The sequence below is a fragment of the Gracilinanus agilis genome, chromosome 6 (genome assembly GCF_016433145.1).
Source record: "Gracilinanus agilis isolate LMUSP501 chromosome 6, AgileGrace, whole genome shotgun sequence".
NCBI lineage: Eukaryota > Metazoa > Chordata > Mammalia > Didelphimorphia > Didelphidae > Gracilinanus > Gracilinanus agilis.
In genome coordinates, this window is record NC_058135.1 from 228,283,322 (window position 1) to 228,304,216 (window position 20,895).

A 20,895-nucleotide genomic window follows, 5' to 3' on the forward strand; every position below is an offset into this window, starting at 1 on the left:
GAGTGGGACAAATACTGTGAAACTGGAGAAAGGCCAGTTTTCTGATTTTCAAAGAGAGAAAGAGAATAGAGTCCCTATCACAGGCCATTCTGAGCTTGGTTTTGATGCCTGGTAAAATTCTAGAATTTCTTATTAAAGATTGTTAGTCAACATCTAGAAAAGGAAGTGGTGATCACAAAGAACCACCATTGTTTGAGCAAGAACCGGTTTTGCCAGCCTAGCTTTATTTCCCTTTTACAAGAAAAATAAATTGCTAGATTAAGGAAAAGCTGTGGATATAATTTACCTTTATTTTAGGGAAATATAAAACAAAAATTTTATGCTGTTTTTTGAGTAATGGAGAAATATCAGCTATAAATAATACAATTAAGTAGATTGGGAAATGGTTTAATGATTGAACACAAAGAGCACTCATTAATATGTTAGTATTGCCTTGGAAAGAGGTCTTTTGTGGAGTGCTCCATAGATTAGTCCTTGGTCTTTTGCTATTTTATCATTTTTATCAATGATTGGGATAAAGCATAAGTGATATCCTAATCAAATTTGTTGATTATCCGAAGCTGGGAGAGGTTGCTAATGTACTTGACAGTAGGATTCAAAAAGGTCTTGATGGGCTAGCATGGTGAGCTAAATCTAATATGATATAATTAGTAGGAATACTATCATACTTAAGTTTAAAAAATTGAAAACAAATATGATATGGGGAGCTGTGGTTAGCTATGGTTTGCAGATTGTTTGAAAAACATCTTGGAGGATAGGCAGTGAGTTCAGTATGAGTAAATAGTGTCATATGACTACCAAAAAAGTCAACTATTGGCAACTTGGGGAGCATTGTGAAGGATTGCTTCCAGGTGTAAGGAGGTAATAATTTCTCTGTAGTCTATCTTTGTCAAAGCATATCTGTAATACTGTGTTCCATTTTGGGTACTACAATTTCAGAAGGATGTTAATAAGCTGGAGAGTAGAGGACAGCCAGAATTGTAAAGAGCCTAGAGTCTGGCCCAGATGAGAATGAGTTGAAGAAACTGAGAATGTTTAGCCTTAAGAAGACAAGGCTAAAGTGGGGAGGGATGAGATTGGTGTTTAAAAGGTCTCATCTAGAAGAGAACAGAGACATGTCCTTTGAGGTCTCAAATGGCTGAATCGGGAGCAGTGGATGAAAGGTGTAGAGAGGCTGATTAAGATTTGAGTCAAGAAAAATGACCTTAAAATAAGCTATCCCAAAGGACTTACTTCTATAGTAGAGGGTTCTCTCCTTCATTGTGGTTTTTCTCATAGATATTGGATAGATCACTTGCTAGATATATTGTAGTATTGGCTTTTTTTTGAAGGGATAGGGTGGAATGGTACAGGTTAGAGGAGATGGCTATACAAATAGTCTATACAATCTTCTAATAACATTGTCCCAAACTCAGAAATTCTCCGATTCTGTGACATGCTCCCAGTTGTGATGTTCAAAGCCTCCTATTATTAATTTTTGTGTAACTAATAGCCAAAACTTTTTTTATGAACTATAGTTTTATTTTTTTGAAAAATTTTATTTAATTGATTTATTTTTCCATGGTTATATGATTCATGTTCTTTCCTCCCCTTCTCCCCCTACCCCACCCCAGCCAGTGAGTAATTCCACTGAGTTTTACATGTATCATTGATCAAGATCTATTTCCATATTATTAATATTTGCATCAGGGTGATCATTTAGAGTCTACATTTCCAGTCATATCCCCATTGACCCATGTGATCAAGCAGCTGTTTTTCTTCTGTTTCTACTTCCACAGTTCTTTCTCTGGATGTGAATAGTGTTCTTTCTCATAAGTCCCACAGAATTGTCCTGGATTATTGCATTGCTGCTAGTAGAGAAGTCCATTACATTCGATTGTGCTACAATGTATCAGTCTCTGTGTACAATGTTCTTCTGGTTCTGCTCCTTTCACTCTGCGTCACTTCCTGGAGGTCATTCCAGTTCACATGGAATTCCTCCAGTTCTTTATTCCTTTGAGCACAATAGTATTACATTACCAACAGATACCACAATTTGTTCAGCCATTCCCCAATCTGAGGACATCCCCTTGTTTTCCAAGTTTTTGCCATTACAAAGAGCACAGATATGAATATTTTTGTACAAGTCTTTTTCCTTATTATCTCTTTGGGATATAATAACCCCAGCAGTGGTATGGCTAGATCAAGGGCAGACAGTCTTTTAAAGCCCTTTGAGCAAAGCTCCAAATTGTCATCCAGAATGGTTGGATCAATTCACAACACTACCAGCAATGCAGTAATGGCCCAATTTTGCCACATCCCCTCTAACATTTATTACTTTCCTTTGCTGTCATTTTGGCCAATCTGCTGGGTTGTGAGGTGGTACCTCAGAGTTGTTTTGATTTGCATTTCTCTAATTATAAGAAATTTGGAACACTTTTTCATGTACTTATTGATAGTTTTGATTTCTTTATCTGAAAATTGCCTATTCATGTCCCTTGCCCATTTATCAATTGGGGAATGGCTTGATTTTTTTGTACAATTGATTTAGCTCCTTATAATGCTGAGTAATTAGACCTTAGTCAAAGGTTTTTGTTATAAAAGATTTTTTCCCAATTTGTTACTTCCTTTCTAAATTTGATTGCATTGGTTTTGTTTGTAAAAACCCTTTAATGTAACCAAAATTATTTATTTTACACCAAAACCTTTAAATAGCCTCTAATCCTTTGTATTTTAGGACAAATACTTATCTTCTTCTCATTTTGCTTTTTGAATATTTTAGAATCCTGTTTTAAATTTCTAGATTGCATATTCTGTTATCTGTTTAGCTAAACCTGTCTGCATTCTTGTTCGCTCAATCATCAATATTTATTAATTGTTTATAATGTGTGGTGTATAGTGCTAGACCAAAGGGATGAAAATAGAAAGAATGAACAGACCCTTGTCCCAAAGAGCTTATATTTCAGAGGTAGGCAGTGGGCAGAGTAGATATAACACACAACAGATTACATATAAAGAGAAGAAAATACAAAGAAATATAAGCTGAGGTAGTATGTATAATATAAATATAAATAGGAGGTAGTTTGGGAAAGAAGTGTTTGCATTTGGGTAGAGAATGAAGGAAGGCTTTGTGTAGAAAATGGTGCTGTGAGTTATTTGAGGAGAGGGATTCTTTCAGGTAAAAGTGAGGAGAAAGTACACCTCAAACATGTGAAAAGGCTAGTGCAAACACAAAGAGAGGAGGAGCCAAGAGAAGGCCAGGTCATGGGAGCTGAGAAGACAAATTGTAGCCAGGCCTGGGAAAGTCTTTTAAAACTAAATTGAGTTTACATTTTATCCTACTGAGGCACTGGCTAGTCATTGACTAAAGAGGAGACCCATGATTAGATCTATGCTAGTGCAAAGTCACTGGGAGTAGTGGGTAGGATAGACTGAAACAGGGATCAAGAGACCAATTAAGAGGTCATTGTTAGACAAAACAAAATTTGACTAGAACATGGCATGTATTATAATCCTGCTTACTGGATACATTATAAAATTATATATTTTTCAACCTTACCTGGGCTTTCACTGCAGCAGTTTTTTATTCCTTTCTTTCTCATTGATTCCCTATCTCAATTCCCACAAAGGCTCTTTTTTTCAGACCTCTCAAACTTCCACCCTCTCTCCCAACTGAGATCCATCCCTCTTCTGTTTGAGAAAATTGAGGCCACTTGAAGTTAGTTTTCTCACCTCCAATTCTCTTTATCTCAAAAATCCCTTGATGTTAACTCCCTCTCTTTCCCCAGGCTTAGACAAGGAGGTACCCCTTCTCTTTACCAAAGCCACCATGGTTGCTATCATCTTCTTCAGAAGATTACAACCTCAGTGATTTCCTATTTTTCTCTAATTTTTAACCACTCCTGTATCTGCTGGTACCTTCTTTATTGACCTCAAATATGTCTAACCTTATAACCTCATAAAATCTTCACTAGCCCTCAATCCTTTGCAATTTGACTTCTGACTTAATTGTCTTTCATAAGTTTCTACTGTATTCTTACTGCCCAAATGAATGTTCTTAATCCTTATCTTTCTCTATTTGCTGCGTTTGACAGTGTTGGCCATTCTTTCTACCTAGATCCCTTCCTTAATTATCTCTTGGTTCTCATAGCTCTCTTGGCTCTTTTGTTGGATTATCCAGGTCCTGCTCCTCTAACTGTGAATGTTGCCCAAGGTTTTCTGCCAAGTGTTCAATGCTCTCTCTCCTTTCCCTCTGAGTAACATAAGGTTATTTGGTTTCCACAGGTTTAACTACCTTTTCTGTGCAGATGATTTCCCAGATCTTTATGGCCAGCCTCTCTTTTAAACCTTAGTTCTACATTACCGAATGCCATGCTGATCTTCCAGCGACACCTCAAACTCAGTACATGCAAAACTGAACTTCGCATCTTTCCCTCCAAACCTTCCTTCTTTCAGACTTCCCTGTTTCTGTTTAAGGCATAATCATCCGTTCTTTTTGTAATAGGTTTGTAACTTTGGCATCGTCGTAGAATCTTCATTCTTATTCTTTCTACATGTCTAGTTATCAAATCTTATTGTTCTACGTCCATGACATCTCTTACATCTAGTCTCTTCTCTCTACTCATATAATCATCACTTTAGTTTAATCAGTTAACAAGTGTTGATTATGTGCCAAGCAGAGACTGGGGATATAAAGAATGAAACAATATCTGCTCACAATGACCTTACATTCTAATGAGGGAGACAAGAAGCACACACATATATAAATATGTATAGAATAAATGTGAAGTGAATAAATACTAATCCACAGAATGCAAGTGACAAAAGGCAGTTAGTACGAGAGAGAGGTTTCCTGATATGTGGTTCTCAGTGGAGAAATCAAGGAAGGGGAAAGAGAGATGGGTGAGGGAGAGACCTGAGCAGAGGAAAGGATGTTTGGAGTAGAGAATCACTTATGGAGAAATAAAAAGACCGCTTTGCTGCTGTGAAGTTGGATGACAGGAATGTACTTGTTGATCCTCTACTAATAGACAGTGTTGACTTAATGGCAGAGCTGAAAAATAACTTTTTGGCCAATCAGCAAATTCTCATTGAATGTCATTTTTGCTGGAAACATTTTAGAAGTTATGAAAAGGAATTTCAACAAGAATTTCATTGCAAAGTGAACATTTGGAGAAAAGTAGTGAAACAAATGTTCACAAATCATTTGTAGCAACCATTGTATCTATATAGAACATCTAGTATCAGTCAGTGGTTTTATTATTGAGGAAGATAAAGGAGCCTGGTGGAGCTAAAAGTTTTAAAAAAATTATATTTTAACTTTTTGTATTTTTTTTTACCCTCTTCCCCCCCCCCCCCTTAGGATGAGATTTTAGCTCTTATCTGTTCCCAAACTTCTGTTGGTTTCTGTGTCAGTAAAGTAGCATTTATTAAGTGCCTATGTGCCAGGTACTTTGCTAAACACCAAGTACAAAGAAAGGCAAAAAAGCCAAATAGTTCCTGCTTTTGAGGAACTCATTCATGGTCTTATGGAGAAGATGACATGTAAATAACTTTGTACAGAAAGATTCTAGACAGGATAAATTGGTGTGGTCTTAGAGGAAAGCACTAAGGTTAAGAATCTCTGACTTTATGTCCACATGAGAGAGTAGAATAGCAAGTAAGGGTACTGAGAACTCAGCCTTCCCTTACCCCTGGCATCTCTTTCAAGGAGTTTGACTTTTGAAAAATTTAAAAAAAAAAAAAGTTATTGCATGACTCGGGAAAGATATCTCCCTTTTAAGGTTTCTCACTGTTGGTAGCCATCTCAAACTTTAACCATATCTTCATACCACCATTTTGTCAGAAGAATTGACAGGTAGATTGACAGGTGACAGGAGGAATTGACAGGTGGAGAATTAGTATCTAATACTTTTCTTTACTATTTTAAAAATTAAACAGAATTAAAAGTTGGTTAAAAAATTTACCTTTTCTTGATCCGTGGTAAAACTTTACATATAAGGTGACATGGAAGCATGTTTTTGCTCATCTTGCTTTGAAAAATACTATTATGATGTCTTATACAGCAATAACAGCATCAGCCATTCATGCAGTAAATGTTTATCAACTGTGTGCTAGGCATCTTTATCAAATGAGAAACTCTGGAGATACAAATATGAAAATAATTGTCCTTGCCCCTAAGGAACTTACAGTTTAATGGGAAAGACACCATACAAAGGGAAGCTGAAAGGAGGGGGTGTGCCTGGGAAGGTACTAGGTATGGAGCATGGAAGAAAAGTCAGAGAAATCCCAAAGCAATTCATCCAGGTGAGAAGAGAGGAGATGTTCTGAGTGCCTTTCTTCAGCGAAGATTTTGGATGACATAGCTCCACACGTCTGAGGGACAGAGGGCAATGAGCATCATTTATTTAATCTCATCGCTTATGCATTAGAAGTCTCTTAAGTGTGGTCCTAGCAGCTTCTCCAAACTGGTTTTCTTTGTTTTCTGTGGGGCAGCTATCTGAAGTAATATAATACAGCTGCAGTGTGTTTGGGGTTTCCCTGCTGATAGGTCAGTTTCATTTTGTGGTTCCATGTCCATCCTTAAGATGCAGAGTTGTGGCTGAAGAAAAATGCAATTGACTGACATTTTAGGCACCGAAGTTTTATCAACTTAATAAGTAACTTGAAAACATATCAAACGTAACTTTTGTTTTAATTTTTCAGGTGGGTTTGCTTTTGTTTATGAAGCTCAAGATCTTGGAAGTGGTAAAGATTATGCTTTAAAGGTAACAGCTTTTTTGAAAATTAAAAATTGAATTGAAAACCATTTTGGAATATTTGTAAATATTTCCTCAAATGAAAGAAGTCTCAAATTAGAGATTATAAAATACTTGATATTTCTCTTGTCCCTTCTTCCTGATGTGTCACACTTGAATTTTTCCTTCCTTTTTTTGTTACTGCCAGTATAACCTTGGAATGGACTCTGAAAGCTAATCATTTTTAAAGCATACTTGGCATAGGGTGTGTCATGGCATTGGGAAAAGATCTTTGACCAGCTTACTCAGCAGTTACTGGAACCAACCTTCATGTTCCTTGCCTTCTTTGGTTTTAATTTAACACTAAAAGGAAATTTGTAATTCCTCACTAATGGATTGTTGTTCTTAAAGTTTCAGCAGACATAGGGCAGGATTGTGAGCAGGGTCTGTAGATGTTGGAAAGCTCACAGTTTTTAGCCCTGACTCGTTTTGTGATTTGGGACAAGTTGCTCACTCCCACTCACTGAGCTGTAGTAAAAAGAGGTTTCTCCCACTGTCTAATCCTCGGTTGTCTGCCTTCCTTATTTCCCATAATAAATAAAATGTTTTTTTTTTTCAAATATCCATTTGTGTATAATTAGAACAAAAGGTATGCATAATCTAAAAAGAGTTGAATTTTTTTTTACTTAAAGTAAATTTGTGTTTATTCCTTAATAAAATATTTACATACATATATTTTGGTCAAATGATGTTTATCTAGCTTGGGGAGGGGAAAGAAGGAGGGAGATACCTGGGAATTTTAATGTAATCAGCAAATAAATTTAAAAATATTTGTACTTACATTTTACCTTCAAAAAAGAAATCAATTTTTAATCTGTTCTTTCTTTTTGTGTTATTGTATGATGCAGAGGCTGCTATCCAACGAAGAGGAAAAGAACAAAGCAATCATTCAAGAAGTTTGTTTTATGGTATCCTTTTTTTTGAAGACTTCAAATGGGAGATCACTTTATATTTTAAGGGTCATAAAACTTGATTGAAATGACAATTATAGAACAGAACAGGCCTGCTTTTCAGTGGGCTGGCCTACTTAAAATAGAAATGCTACTTAATCAATAGGCCGTAGTTTCCTTAGAAAAAGAGGACTTCTTTCTTCTATTTATTGAGACCCAGATTCATGTAAAAATAGTTTGTAGCATTATGAAAAGAATCTTTTTTCTCAAAATGAGATATATTATTTTTATTGTTGGTACAATAACTGGCACCTGTCATATTCTGGTTATCCTTTTGGCACCTTTTGTGGATGCTATAATAGTTATTACTTACCAACTAAAACCAGAGTGTAAATTTCTTATTTTTTCTTCAGAATCAGAGGCTAATAGTTCCTGAGTGCCCATGATCTGTTGCCCTGTCAGAGATTAGGCTTGGTCTCTTCTTCCTGGAGAAGCATTATTCTGATGCAGCTGTTATGTGTCAGCTATATGGGATGGCTCTCCAGGCAGCCTCTGACAGAATATTGTATTTGACTAGAGGACTTAGTCTGGTATAGTGTTAAGTCAGGGGTATTCCCTGCAGCACACAGTGTGGCTATCCCTCTCAAGTTTCTTCTCTTTTTTTCAGTTTATTTGTTGTGTGCAGTTTGGCCTGATATGCTCACCATTGCCTAGCTTGACTTCTAGCTTTTACTGATTTTTTTATTTGCTCTAAATATTCATTGTTCTTTCCTCCAAAGCAGTACCCCAAACTCTTATTTTCCATAACGTCTTGCATTGTTTCCTTTTTGTCTCTGTATTCCCTGTGCCAAGCACAGTACCTTGCATTCAGTAATAGGTGGGAAAGTGTAGTGTAGTGGAAAAAACCTTGAAGTCGGAGTCAGAGAACTGTGTTCATATCCCATCTCTGCCACATGCTTATCTGCGAACACAGTTTTCCTCATCTATAGAATGAGGTTGGACTAGATCATTCCCCAAAATTCCCTGTGGCCCTAAATCTGTTATCCTATGATTCTTGTTGCTTAATAAATGCTCATTTGAAAAAATGAATGTCTTAGCCTCATCTTCAAACCCAGCCTCAATTTTCTTTTCTAAAAAATGAGAGGGTTAGACTGTTTGGCTTCTTGGTTCCCTTCCAATCATACTTCTAACCCTCATTATCCAGATAAATATTTGTTAAGTACTTATTTGTGCAGAGCATTCTATGCCAAGACTCTGAAAGATATATAAAATTTAGTTAAGACAAAGACCCTGCTCTCATGGAGCTTACAACCTTTTAGGGTAATCAGTCAGGAATAGTCATAGTTAATCAAAATTTATAAATATAGATTGTGACATGAAGCCTGAAGGTAGGAGAGAAGATCACTATTTACTTGGGCATCAAGGAAGACTTTATGGAGAATCGATGTATAATTTTATGTATTATGTCTCGGCTTTGGGTTTAACTATTTTATGTGGACTGCACTATCAGATACCTAACAATAGACACTTTTTTCTCCATGATTAGTATCTTCACCCACTTTTTGGTGTCTGATAACAGTCATAATGGCTACAGATGTTGAGTGCTCATCTTTTTTCTCTCTTTTGCCCTTCTTTGCCCAGGATCTTTCAGCCTGCTTTCATTTTGCCACTTTTTCTTATAAAATTATAAAGTAATGGCACTCATGGGTACATCTATATTAAAGTGTATTTTTGTTTAAAACTTTTTATTGGTCTGTGTGTACAGATTTGTAGAGATGTTAACACATTTCTTCTTTAACAAACTAACTTCAGAAAAAACTTTCTGGACATCCTAACATTGTCCAGTTCTGCTCTGCTGCATCAATAGGAAAAGAAGAGTCTGATACTGGACAAGCTGAGTTTCTTCTTCTCACTGAACTCTGCAGAGGTAAGATTTTTTTCCATTGGAATATCTATGTCAATGATTTTTTTCTTTTTGCAATTGTAAATACATGTGGGCATTTTAGTGCCTCTGACAAAATAAGCAAAGTCTGGTTTGAACTTAGACTTCCACTCTACCAGAAGAGATTCTCTTTGTTGGTATGCAGTTATTATAGGGAGTATATAGGAATATGGCTCTTTCTAGAGTTAGTTTGTGGACTTCTTGGTTACCCTAGAGCAAGTTTCTCTTTCCACTGGCTTCTCAGTGCTTGTTGTTTACTTTTTGTCAAATATTTCCATAAGTTCTGCTTTAAATATTTAATTAAATAGTTCTTGAGTATCTTTTGTGAGCTGAGGTAATATACTATTCATTAGGTGCTGTGGAGTTGCAAAGGATATAAGATAGATGATCCATAAAACCTATAGAATTGTGAGGCATTATATTAAGGTTAATTATGACTGACCTTAGGGAGCTCATGGACTTCATTTCAGAGGCAAAACATAAACAAGTGACAAGTTAGGGACTCTGTGAGCTAGCCTAGAACCCTGAAGGTCAATATTGATGATTTGTCTTTGAGGAATGTGATTCATCAGGGTAGGGTGGGTCAGAGGGTTGTGAGTATTTATAAACTGATGACATTTGTGATCATTTGAGTATATTTTCTTACTGGAGGACTTCAGTGTGGACAAAAGTGTATGTTGTTGGTTGAGGGAAGATGGAAGGCCAAGGAAGGACACTTCTTCTTCCTCCTTCCTTCTTCATCTTTGTGTTCATCATTTTCATTTACAAATTCCCCAGAAATCTTTCCCGAACACTAATGTCTAAATTCAGTGGATAGAGCATAGGATCATAGATCTCGAGAACCTCTGGAATCTCCAGCAATGAAGATCTGAATATTCATTGGTATATTTTTGACTATCAAAGCACACACCTCCTCCTCTCTTTTTTTGTCCATTAAAAAACAAAACAAAACAAAACCTCCAGAAAGAATTTTTTTTAATGCCCATTTTATCCTCAATTCTGACTCACTCTAATAAATGTTAATTAAGCACCTACTATATATAAGATATTCTGCTGAGAATGCTTTTACAGTAAAGAAAAAGATTCATATGATTCTGATTTTACTTTTCTAAGAATATCTGGAAGTAAAACAAATGAAAATATTTGTGAGAGAGTGCCTATAATCATAGTATAATTTCCTTATGTCATTTCTAAATTTTCAAAACCACAAGTCATCAATTTATAAAATATTTTATAGCATTACCATACAATTTTTATTTCTATTTAAGCATTTTGAAAAAGAAAAAAATGTAGACATATATAAGAAGCAGACTGTTAGTATCTGGCCCAATATTGTTATTCTTAGTTGAATGATGAAGACACAGAATACATGTTAGTATGGAAAAAAATAAAACTTAAATTAATTAGGAAAACAATTATATGAAAAATAAATAAATTCTTAAATTTTACAAAAGAACAGAAAGTGAACAATTTTTAACTTGTGATGAATTCATGGTTAATCTCTTACAGAATTTCATACTTAGATGAGATACAAAACACCATCTAACCTAACTTCTACTTGAATAGAATTCTCCCCTTTACCCCCATCAATATCCTTGAAGGCTTTAGATGTTTGGCTTAGTTTGAAGTTAGATAGATCTTTCCTTTTGCTGAAAGGCTAAGAGTAAAGAGGAGGGGAAGCTGGGTAGCACAGTGGGTAGCCAGGATTGTAGTAAGGAGAACCTAGGTTCAAATATGGCCTCAAACACTTCCTAGTTATGTGACCCTGGGCAAATCATTTATCTCCAGTTGCCTAGCCATTGCTGCTCTTCATTCTAAGAATTGATAATAACATAGAAGATAAGGGTTTATTTAAAAAAAAATAGTAGTAAAGAGGACATTGTTTCAGGCCTCAGGAGGAACTTCCCTACACTTGGTGAAAATGTTTCTCACATTCCCAAATGGGCACATTTTGAATGTGAACTGTGGACACAGATATTTTCTATGCTCAGTATGTGACAATAGAACATCACAAAGGCCTCCCCCCCCCAAGCTATTTTCTTTCTTTCTTTTTTTAAAATCATTTTTTATTTTGAAATATATCCCATTCCCCAATCTATTAAGCTATCCCAAAGAATAAAAAAAAGAGTGAATAAAAAACATTTTAGCAAAACCAACTGAGTTTGCCAATAGGGAAGCTCATTTCCTCAGCTCTTCTTTAGGTTCAAGCTTTTTGGTTATTATTATTACATAGCATTTAGATTCATTTTGGGAGGAGACTCTTTCCATTTAAAAATGCCTTTTAAATTGAAGACCTTTTTCAATATTTTCTATCAGGTTTTCCCTCCCAAATTCATTTTCCAGTACATTTCATTCTTCCTCCCTTTCTTTAACTGTTCTTGATAATACTTCCTTTGACCCCTTGTAAAGTCTCCTCATTTTGTTTAGCTTTCATTTTATGCAAGAAGAAATTGATGCCTGGAGAGGAAAAGATATTCACTCATGGTCACTTAGCTTGTTAGTACTAGAGCTGAATCTCTAGTTCTGGACTGCTTCTCTTCCAGTTAGTGGAATATACTGCTGTTGGGAATGAAGTAGCTAAAACAACTACAATTTAAACTCTGATCATGGAAAGTAAAAAAAAAAAAATACTCCTAAATTATTTGTCAGCACAATTGTGGTCATTTTGTGAGCTAATAGGAATGATTTTTGATGTGAATTTTCTCAAGTCATATGCAATTGATCTAATTTAGTAAGGTGTGATATTTTTCAATTTTTAAAGAATTAGAATGATTTATATCAATGCTTCTTAAAAAAGACTGATCATATTTACTTATTCATTTCTGTAGCTGACCAGCAGCTACACAGTATTCTTATGTGGGTTGACCACCTGAAAGGGAAGCTGGGGAATGGGAGAATATGGGTGGAAGGGTTTAGAAATTAAGGAAGGGAGGACATAGAGAGGGAAAAGAGACACAGAGACTCAGGATTTCTCAGCATAGCGTCCAGCCTGTCAATTGCTCCTCTGATGGTAAGAGAGAGAGAGTGAACTACAGGTGAAAACATTTTTATTGAAGTTTCAAGAAATGGGGAATGGGAGATAGTTAATCAGACATGTGACATGGTAGAGAATTTAGCATCAGCTTGGTAAACAACAAGAAGATAAAAGAGATGGAAGTTAAGACCACGTAGTAGCCAGCTCCCAGCCCAAATTCAGGTTTGAGCCCCAATTCAGTGCAAGGATCCAGAAATCAATTATGTGAAATATTAGAAATATATCCATAACAAGCATGCCAAAAATAATGTATCAAAATCCATTCTTCACTAGCAGTTGCCTTTAGAAGCAGCTAAATTTATGTATTCCATCACCTAAAGTTTACAGTATCAATCTGTGCTTTGAAATCTTGGTTAGAAACACCAAAAATTCAAAACTGACCCAGAATTAACAAAGGAATTTGAATATATATCAATTAATTCTGAATCCTTAGAAGATTATTCATCTTTACCAAGACTGAGAAAGAACAATGTAAAGATTATGAAAAAGCCTTCCTGAAAAGCTCCACCCAGAGATGAATTAATATTAAGCTGTCTCTATGAGTGGGGTTGTGGTTCTTGCCCTGGATTATCCCTATGATGTAAAAAAAAACTAAAAATGAATCTTTCAAAATGCTTACCTACATTTTACTTCTAAGAACTATTTTAATAAAAACCTGAATAAAAAAAAAGAATATATCCATAAGTTTGGTACATGAGCACTTTGCTCTTAAGAGTAAGCTATTGATTGCATCTTTAATACTTTCATGATTTGTTAATACCCAGAACCCTACAATTTCCATCCAGTCTCTGTGGCTGTGACCTCTTTTCTCTTAGGAGTGATTTTCAGGAAGTTTAAATTTATCTTTTTTCCTCTCCAGAGTTTTAATAGAGGATTAGAGTCAATTAACTCTTGATTATTGATGTTTATATGTGTGACACACACACACATTTGTAAGTGCCAATTGTTATTTTATAGAGTTCAGAGTTGGGGAAGCTGGAGGAATATCCCAGCCTGGAAATGTTTAAGAACTCCTGAATTGCAATCATTCTCTAGAAAATATGCACATGTATCAGATGCCATTTTGTGATTCTCATATTCTTCTAAAGGGCTTTGGAGTCTAGAATATGGCAAATGATTTGCTTCTTTGGGGGTTCCATGCTGTCTAATTCATTTTTCTCATGGTTAGATCTAGAATCCTGTTGAGAATGGTGTCACTTATCATTATATACATTATCTTTTTTAAAAAGTTATTTGGCAGTTATATAGTTATTGAACACTTAGATTCATGGCTCTGTGCTATGTGTTTAGAACTAGTTTTGTGTATCTGAATTCTGTCTCCCTTGAAAGCCATTGTTGCTGGCCTAAATCCCAGGGGGAAGCTTTCATCCTTTTGTCTCCTATAATTGTTGGTGATATCTGAACCCAATTCTTTCATTACTTTGCCCTAATTAGAAAGCTTGGATCCTTGTTCTTTGTTGTTCTCTTTTAGCTGTTGTTGGTCTTTATGAATGCTTTCAGAGTTACAAGTGTTTGTTTTTTCCTCAAAGTTATCTATGGAAATACTCATCTCCACCACTTCCTCCATTCCCAGATCATAGACTTATTTGTCCCAAGCCTCAAGTAGTTCCTCATTATTTAGTATTTTTTTTAAAAAGTGTTTTCTTTTGGCTTTTTATCATTTTACATGTTAAATATATCCTTCTCTCATTCCAGTGAGCTATCCCTAAGTTTGATGTTGTTTTACATGCTTGTTCACATTTCTTAAAGCCAAGTGTTTGTGTATCTTTGTTATTCTCTTTCCTGTCCTTGCTTTGGTTTTCTTCACTAGCCCATAGGAGTAATAGAAGGCACTTGGAGGAAAAAATAAGAAAAGAGAAAGCCGTCAGTAAACTACAAACTGATTAATCAGTCCCTGAACAATCCAGATTAATAAGCCATGTTTCCTCACCCATGCCTCAAAGAAATCAGGGTGGGCTTCATGATTGAAGAGAAGAGGTACAGAACCAGGAAGTCTGCCTTCTTTTTCATTATTTTTGTAATATGATGATAAGGGAGTTCAAGTAATGCTTTGTTCAGAATTCAGAGCCCAAGGAACTGAAAAGTTCCCTGTTTAGGGTAGTGAGCCTTGCTATTTGGAAGGGGGCCCAGGTACTAAGTTGTAGATAAAGCTCAAAGCTTTGAATTACTTTTAAAAAGAGCTAGGTAGTTGAGTAATGGTCATTCCCTAAGTATTGTACAGCATTATAGTTTAGGAGAAATAAGCCTTTGGCACTGTGATTTGTCTGCTTGAATAGTGCCTTTCTTGAGATATCTGTCTACATGGTATTGGTCAGGGATGGCCTAGAGAGGTAATGTTAAGTTACTGTAGCCTAATGGAGAATAGTTAATATAAAAATAGGATTTGGCTTTACCCTTGACTTTACCTCTTCCATAGTCCAATTTCCTACTGAGTAGCAGTCCTGAAATTGGTCTGGTTATTGGGAATGAGGAACACACATGTACCTTGTGCCCATCTTTGTTCAATTGATTTTATGAGGCAATGGATTAATTACAAATAATATTTGTAAAAGTAATATTTTTGTCAGTTATTAATTATCTAATTAATTAAAGTTAGTTATTAATTAAAGGTAATAAAATCATAGATTTTAGATTTGGAACATACCTAGTCCAGCCTTATTTTACGATTATGGAATCTGAAGGCCAGAGATGTTATATGATCTTCTCAGATCACGCAGAAGCATCAGAAGATCTGTTTGAATCATCAGAGGATGATGGCATGTGAGAAGTCTGACCCTCTGACTTGAAGGTCTTAGCTTTTTCTACCTTGACCCCAGTAATGACAACTCATTTTTATAAGCCCTTTCTTACAACATTGAGGAGTTGGTAGTGAAAGTATGATTATTTTCTCTGTTTTACAAATGAGAAAACTAGCTGTAGGAGAGGATGTAGCTTTCTTATATTCTTATTAGGTATTATGATGAGATTAGAATCCTGGCCCTTTGACTCTTCTTTTCCCACTATGCTATGCTGCCTCTACTGTATCTATATGTTTAAGCTTAGGCATTTGGCTCTCTACCAGTAACTGATTTTCATAGTGAAAGGTTTAAATACTTTTTTGGAAATAGAATCCATCCATTTTCCCTGATTGATACACTAGTTTAGGAAATAATTACTTTTTGCCTGGGGTATTTTGGTAGCTTTCTAATTGTTCTCCATGCCATAAGTATCTCCTTTCCCCCTCCTTTGAGGCATCTGATGGTGCAGTGGATACAGCATTGGACTCAGAGTCAGGAAGACATGAATTCAAATCCAATTGGGCAAGTCATTTAACCTCTGTTTGCCTTAGTTTTCTTATCTGTGAAATAGAGGTAATAGTAGCACCTACACCTTAGAGTTGTTGTGAGAGTCAAAAGAGATAATGTTTGTTAAGTTCTTAGCATAGTGCCTGGCACATAGTAAGCACTATATAAATGCTCTTTTCCCTCTTTTCTTTTCCTCCCTTCCTCTTCCAGGCCATTCTTACCTGAGTGATATTCTATGAACATAGCTTTGACCATGTCATTTCTCTGCTCAATAAATTCCAGTGACTCCTTGTTACCTCTAAGGAGAGATACCAGCTTCTTTGTTTGTCTTTCAGGGCCCTTCAAAACCTTGCTTCAGGTTATCTTTGCAGACTTACTGCATATTCCTTCCCTTCATAAACTCCTTCATTCAGCCAAACTGGCCATTTGGTGTTCCTCACAACTGACATTCCATTCCTCCCCTTTCCCTTTCTTCTTTGCACAAGCTGTTTTCTGTGCCTGGAGAATGAACTCCCTTCTTACCTTTGTGCCTTAGGATTGCTTATTCCCTCCTAAATTGAGTTCAAACAACCCATTCTGCATGAGACCTTTCCTGATGGAAAGTTGTGTCTCCCTTTCTATCCCGTTTCCTGGTTTTTATTATGACTGTATGTTGTGTCTACTTATGTGTCTTACTTATATTTGTTGTTTTTCTCAATAGAATGTAAGTTCCTTCAAGGCAGGAACTGTGTTCATATTTGTTTTTATATCCTTGGCACTTAAGAGATAAATGCTTATCGATTGTTTGGTCCTCCTGAAGGTTGAATGAAGGACTAACTTATAGACCTCTTCTGAGCCATTTCCTTCTCTATCTTGTTTATTCCTACTTCCTAACCTTCCCAATAACCAAATTCATAAAAATAGCCCCTTTGAAACCAGTTGAAAATGTACAGAGAGGTTAGACATTTAGCTGACCATTGGAACTCTTAAGAATGTGTGGGTGGGGAGGAAAAACGAAAGGAGATGTGTTATCTGCATTACTCTAGATCCCTTAAAAAAAAAAAAAAGAATTGTTATATTGGGGCAGCTAATATTAGGGCTTAGTGGGTACAGATCCAGGCCTGAATACCAGAAGTGCTGGGTTCAATTGTGGCCTCAGATACTTCTTAGCTGTGTGACCCTGGGCAAGTCATTTCCTAGCCCTTTACTGCTCTTCTGCTTTGGAACTGATGCTTAGTATCAATTCTAAAATTCCAAAATAAGGTAAGAGTTTTTAAAAAAACCCCAATATTTTTCATTCTTTAGAAAGCAGTTATGCTTTCATAGCATTAAGAATATTTGTTATCTAGTTTGCTGACTTCATGATTAGGAACAATAGTACTTTTTGGTTACAAAATGCTTTCATTTATGTTATCTTGGTTGCTCCTCACACTAACCTTGTGAAGTAAGTGGTGTAAGTAGTATTTTCTTCATTTTATAGGTCAGGACCTTGTCATTCAGTGCAATTAAATGACTTGACAACTAGGAAATGGTGATACTGGGATTCAGACCCAGAACTTAGTGCTTCTTCTCTTGGCATTAGACACTGCAGTGTTGTTGCCTCAACTAGATCATAAACTGAACTACCAGAACCAACTGTGCCATATATTTTGTATCTTCTCCAAGCACTGAGATTAATAGGGCTTGCACGTAGTAGGTACTACAGAAGTTGGCTTGCTTTTCATTTCCTTGGGTCTCTTGCACTAAGAGAGGCATAGTTGACTTTTTGCCTTCATAATTAATTATGGGAGGTAATAAAAAAAAAAAAAACAACAAACAACCCTTACTTTCCATCTTAGAATCAATACTAAATGTTGATTCCAAGGCAGAAGAATAGTAAGAGCTGGGCAATGGGGTTTAACTGACTTGCCCAGGGTCATACAGTTAGGAAAGTGTTTGAGGTCAAATTTGAACCCAGGACCTTTCATCTCCAGACCTGTCTGTCTATCCACTAAGCCAACTAGTTGCCCTATTGAAGGTCATTTTTTAGCATTCTGAAAACTCCTTTAAGATTCAGAAAGCATTAACCCATTTTAAGCAAATCTGATTGTGGACATTTTTTTAGTTCCCTGATAGAATTTTGTTTTGCTGAACCTTGAACTTGACAGGTTGTATCTCTTATCCTTATTGAAATGGAAACCTAAAATAGAACTTAGAGGGGTAAAATATCACATGGTTTCTGCAGCCACATTTGTAGATGAGGAAGCTGAAGCCAGGAGAGGTTATGATTTGCCCAAGGCTTGTACACTTAGCTATAAGGCACTGATCTAATGTAGTTTATATATGTACATACACCTCTTTCTCCCTCTCCCTCCTCTCTCTTTTTCTTTCCCACCCCACCTCTAGATATCAACATATAGTTAGAGTATAAAGTTGAGTAAATTTTACAAAATGTTCTAAAGCAAATTCTGCCCTTCTGCATGTCCAGTACTATTCCATGTTCATGCCTTGCTTATATTATTTTCTGTGCCCCTTCCCTTTTATTTATTTACATGCTACCTGTGCTGTAAGAATCAGCTTAAATGTTTCTTTCACTAGCTCTTATTGATATTATTTTTCCTTCTCTTCACATCTTTCACATCACACTTGATTCACGTTTCTGGTATACTTATGGATGATTTTGTGTTATGTACACATATTGTATTATACACATATTCACACACATTTTGTATTTTATTTACACATGTGCGCGCGCGCGCGCACACACACACACACACACACACACACACACACACACACACAGAGCTTTCCTGTACTAGATTGTGAGCTCCATGAGGGCAGGGACCATGCCTTATTGAATCTTTATGTTTACCCCAGGGCTTAGCATTGTTATTATCGACACAGTAGGCACTTAAATACATATTAATGTTAGAAGTGGTTAGATAGTGCTTGTAGGACTATAAAAAAGGGAGCCAGCCAGTTATTGGATATCTTCATTTTCTGGAAAACAATTTATGGGATTCCCATCTGCATAGTGATGTAAATTAAATTGATTGTCTTTTATAATAGGGCAACTGGTCGAATTCTTAAAGAAAGTTGAATCCAAGGGCCCTCTCTCCTGTGACACGGTTTTGAAGATATTTTATCAGACATGCAGAGCAGTACAACATATGCATAAACAGAAGCCCCCTATTATCCATCGGGATCTCAAGGTACATATAGCATTTAAAAATCAGAGATGCGAAAATTGTTAAGAGAGAGTATTCTCTCTGTGGATTTTTGGAAAAAGGTTAAATGTTTCCATTGATGCTTCATTCATCTTCAAGGCATTGAAGAATGAAGGGTTGCACAGAAATGAATTTGCTATATAACTGAAGCTCATCTTCTTTAATGCTGAAAATAATTTGGTTTTTGGCCATTTTTAATATGTCTTTAAAATATATTATGTACTTTCTGACTTCATTCTTCAATGATTTTTGAGTATGTCAACTTTTCTTGATTGCTTAGGGTCATAATTTATAAGTTTCCATAATTATATTGTGTAATAATAAATCAGTAAAGTCTTTTTGGGGCTTATGAGACGCATAGGATTATTTGCCTCCACATTCAGTGTTCCTGTCCTGAATTTATAGTTCATAGAGAAAGGGACAATTCTTGTAATTTCATGGATAGTGAGAATTCCTGGATAAGAACCCTCTTCCTTTCAGTGCAGGGCAGTACTTTTTCCGCAGGAAAGCTGCCTACTTACCCCTTGAGGTGACTTGCTTTGCCCAGAGTCCCATAGTCAGAATGAATGAGAGATCAACTTGAACCCTTATCTTGCTGGTTCTAAGACTACTTCTCAGTTCACTCTGACACTCTATAAGCACCTTGGGAGGAAAGATCATTTCAGTTCCTTTATTTATATTCCCAGCACCCAACAAAGTGACTGGGGCATAGAAAGTAACAAATTTTACTGATTGATGGATAGCTTATCATTCATGCTCATTCTTCAATTTCCATCTGTTCTTTGAGCTGTAATACTTTGCTTTCTCTGAAACACTTTCCCATCTGCTTTCTTCCTGGTTGGAGTAGTCAATTCTTTCCTGAGGCTGGGTGATAGGCTGGGTGTCTGCCTTTGTTTCTTTGACCTTTTCTCCATCTCTTTTTTCTGCTGGGGTTTTCCTGGTCTTCAACTCTCTCTAGCTTCTCTGTCCATCTTCCTTTGTGCTAGTACGTTTTCTTTTTAGCTTTTTACTGTTTTAAAATCAAGAAGTCTTTTCCTTCCACATTCATTCAGCCTGCTCCTCACCACTGTCTTCTGGATCATCTCAGAACTCAAGTCATTTGAACTGTTCTGTGACACCACTCTAGTTGTCTCTGCTAACATTTTATTCTTACTCACCTTTTTATCAGCAAGCACCTGTTCTCTTCTTGTCTTCTTTTTGGTCTCTTTATTTTATTGTTTTATTGTTTATTGTTTTTTTTTATTTAGAATATTTTCCCATGGTTACATGATTCATGTTCTTTCCCTCTCCCCAACCCCTCACCCCCAGCTGACATGCAGTTCCACTAGATTTTACATGTATCATTGATCAAGACCTATTTCCATATTATTGATAGTTTCAATAGGGTGATTGTTTAGCATCAACATCCCAATAATATCCCCATCAACCCATGTGTTCAAGCAGTTGTTTTTCTTCTGTGTTTCTACTCCCACAGTTCTTCCTTTGAATGTGGATAGCTTTCTTTCTCATAAGTCCCTCAGCATTGTTCTGGATCATTGCATTGCTGCTAGTAGAGAAGTCCATTATGTTTGATTGTACCACAGTGTATCAGTCTCTGTAAATAAGATTCTCCTGGATCGGCTCCTTTCACTCTGCATCAATTCCTGGAGGTCATTCCAGTTCACATTGAATTCCTCCAGTTCATTATTCCTTTGAGCACAATAGTATTCCATCACCAGCATATACCACAATTTGTTCAGCCATTCCCCAACTGAAGGACATTTCCTCATTTTCCAGTTTTTTGT

At 36.2% G+C, this 20,895-nt stretch overlaps 1 protein-coding gene across 1 annotated transcript in view; it reads left to right on the forward strand.

Moving 5' to 3' along the window:
- Positions 1-20,895, forward strand: part of GAK (cyclin G associated kinase) — a 123,977-nt gene that overhangs the window by 12,392 nt on the left and 90,690 nt on the right. Inside the window, exons 2-5 of the mRNA XM_044680615.1 lie at positions 6,685-6,746; positions 7,625-7,684; positions 9,479-9,593; positions 18,954-19,096. Coding sequence (XP_044536550.1) covers positions 6,685-6,746; positions 7,625-7,684; positions 9,479-9,593; positions 18,954-19,096 — 380 coding nt within the window. The remainder of the gene's footprint in view (positions 1-6,684; positions 6,747-7,624; positions 7,685-9,478; positions 9,594-18,953; positions 19,097-20,895) is intronic.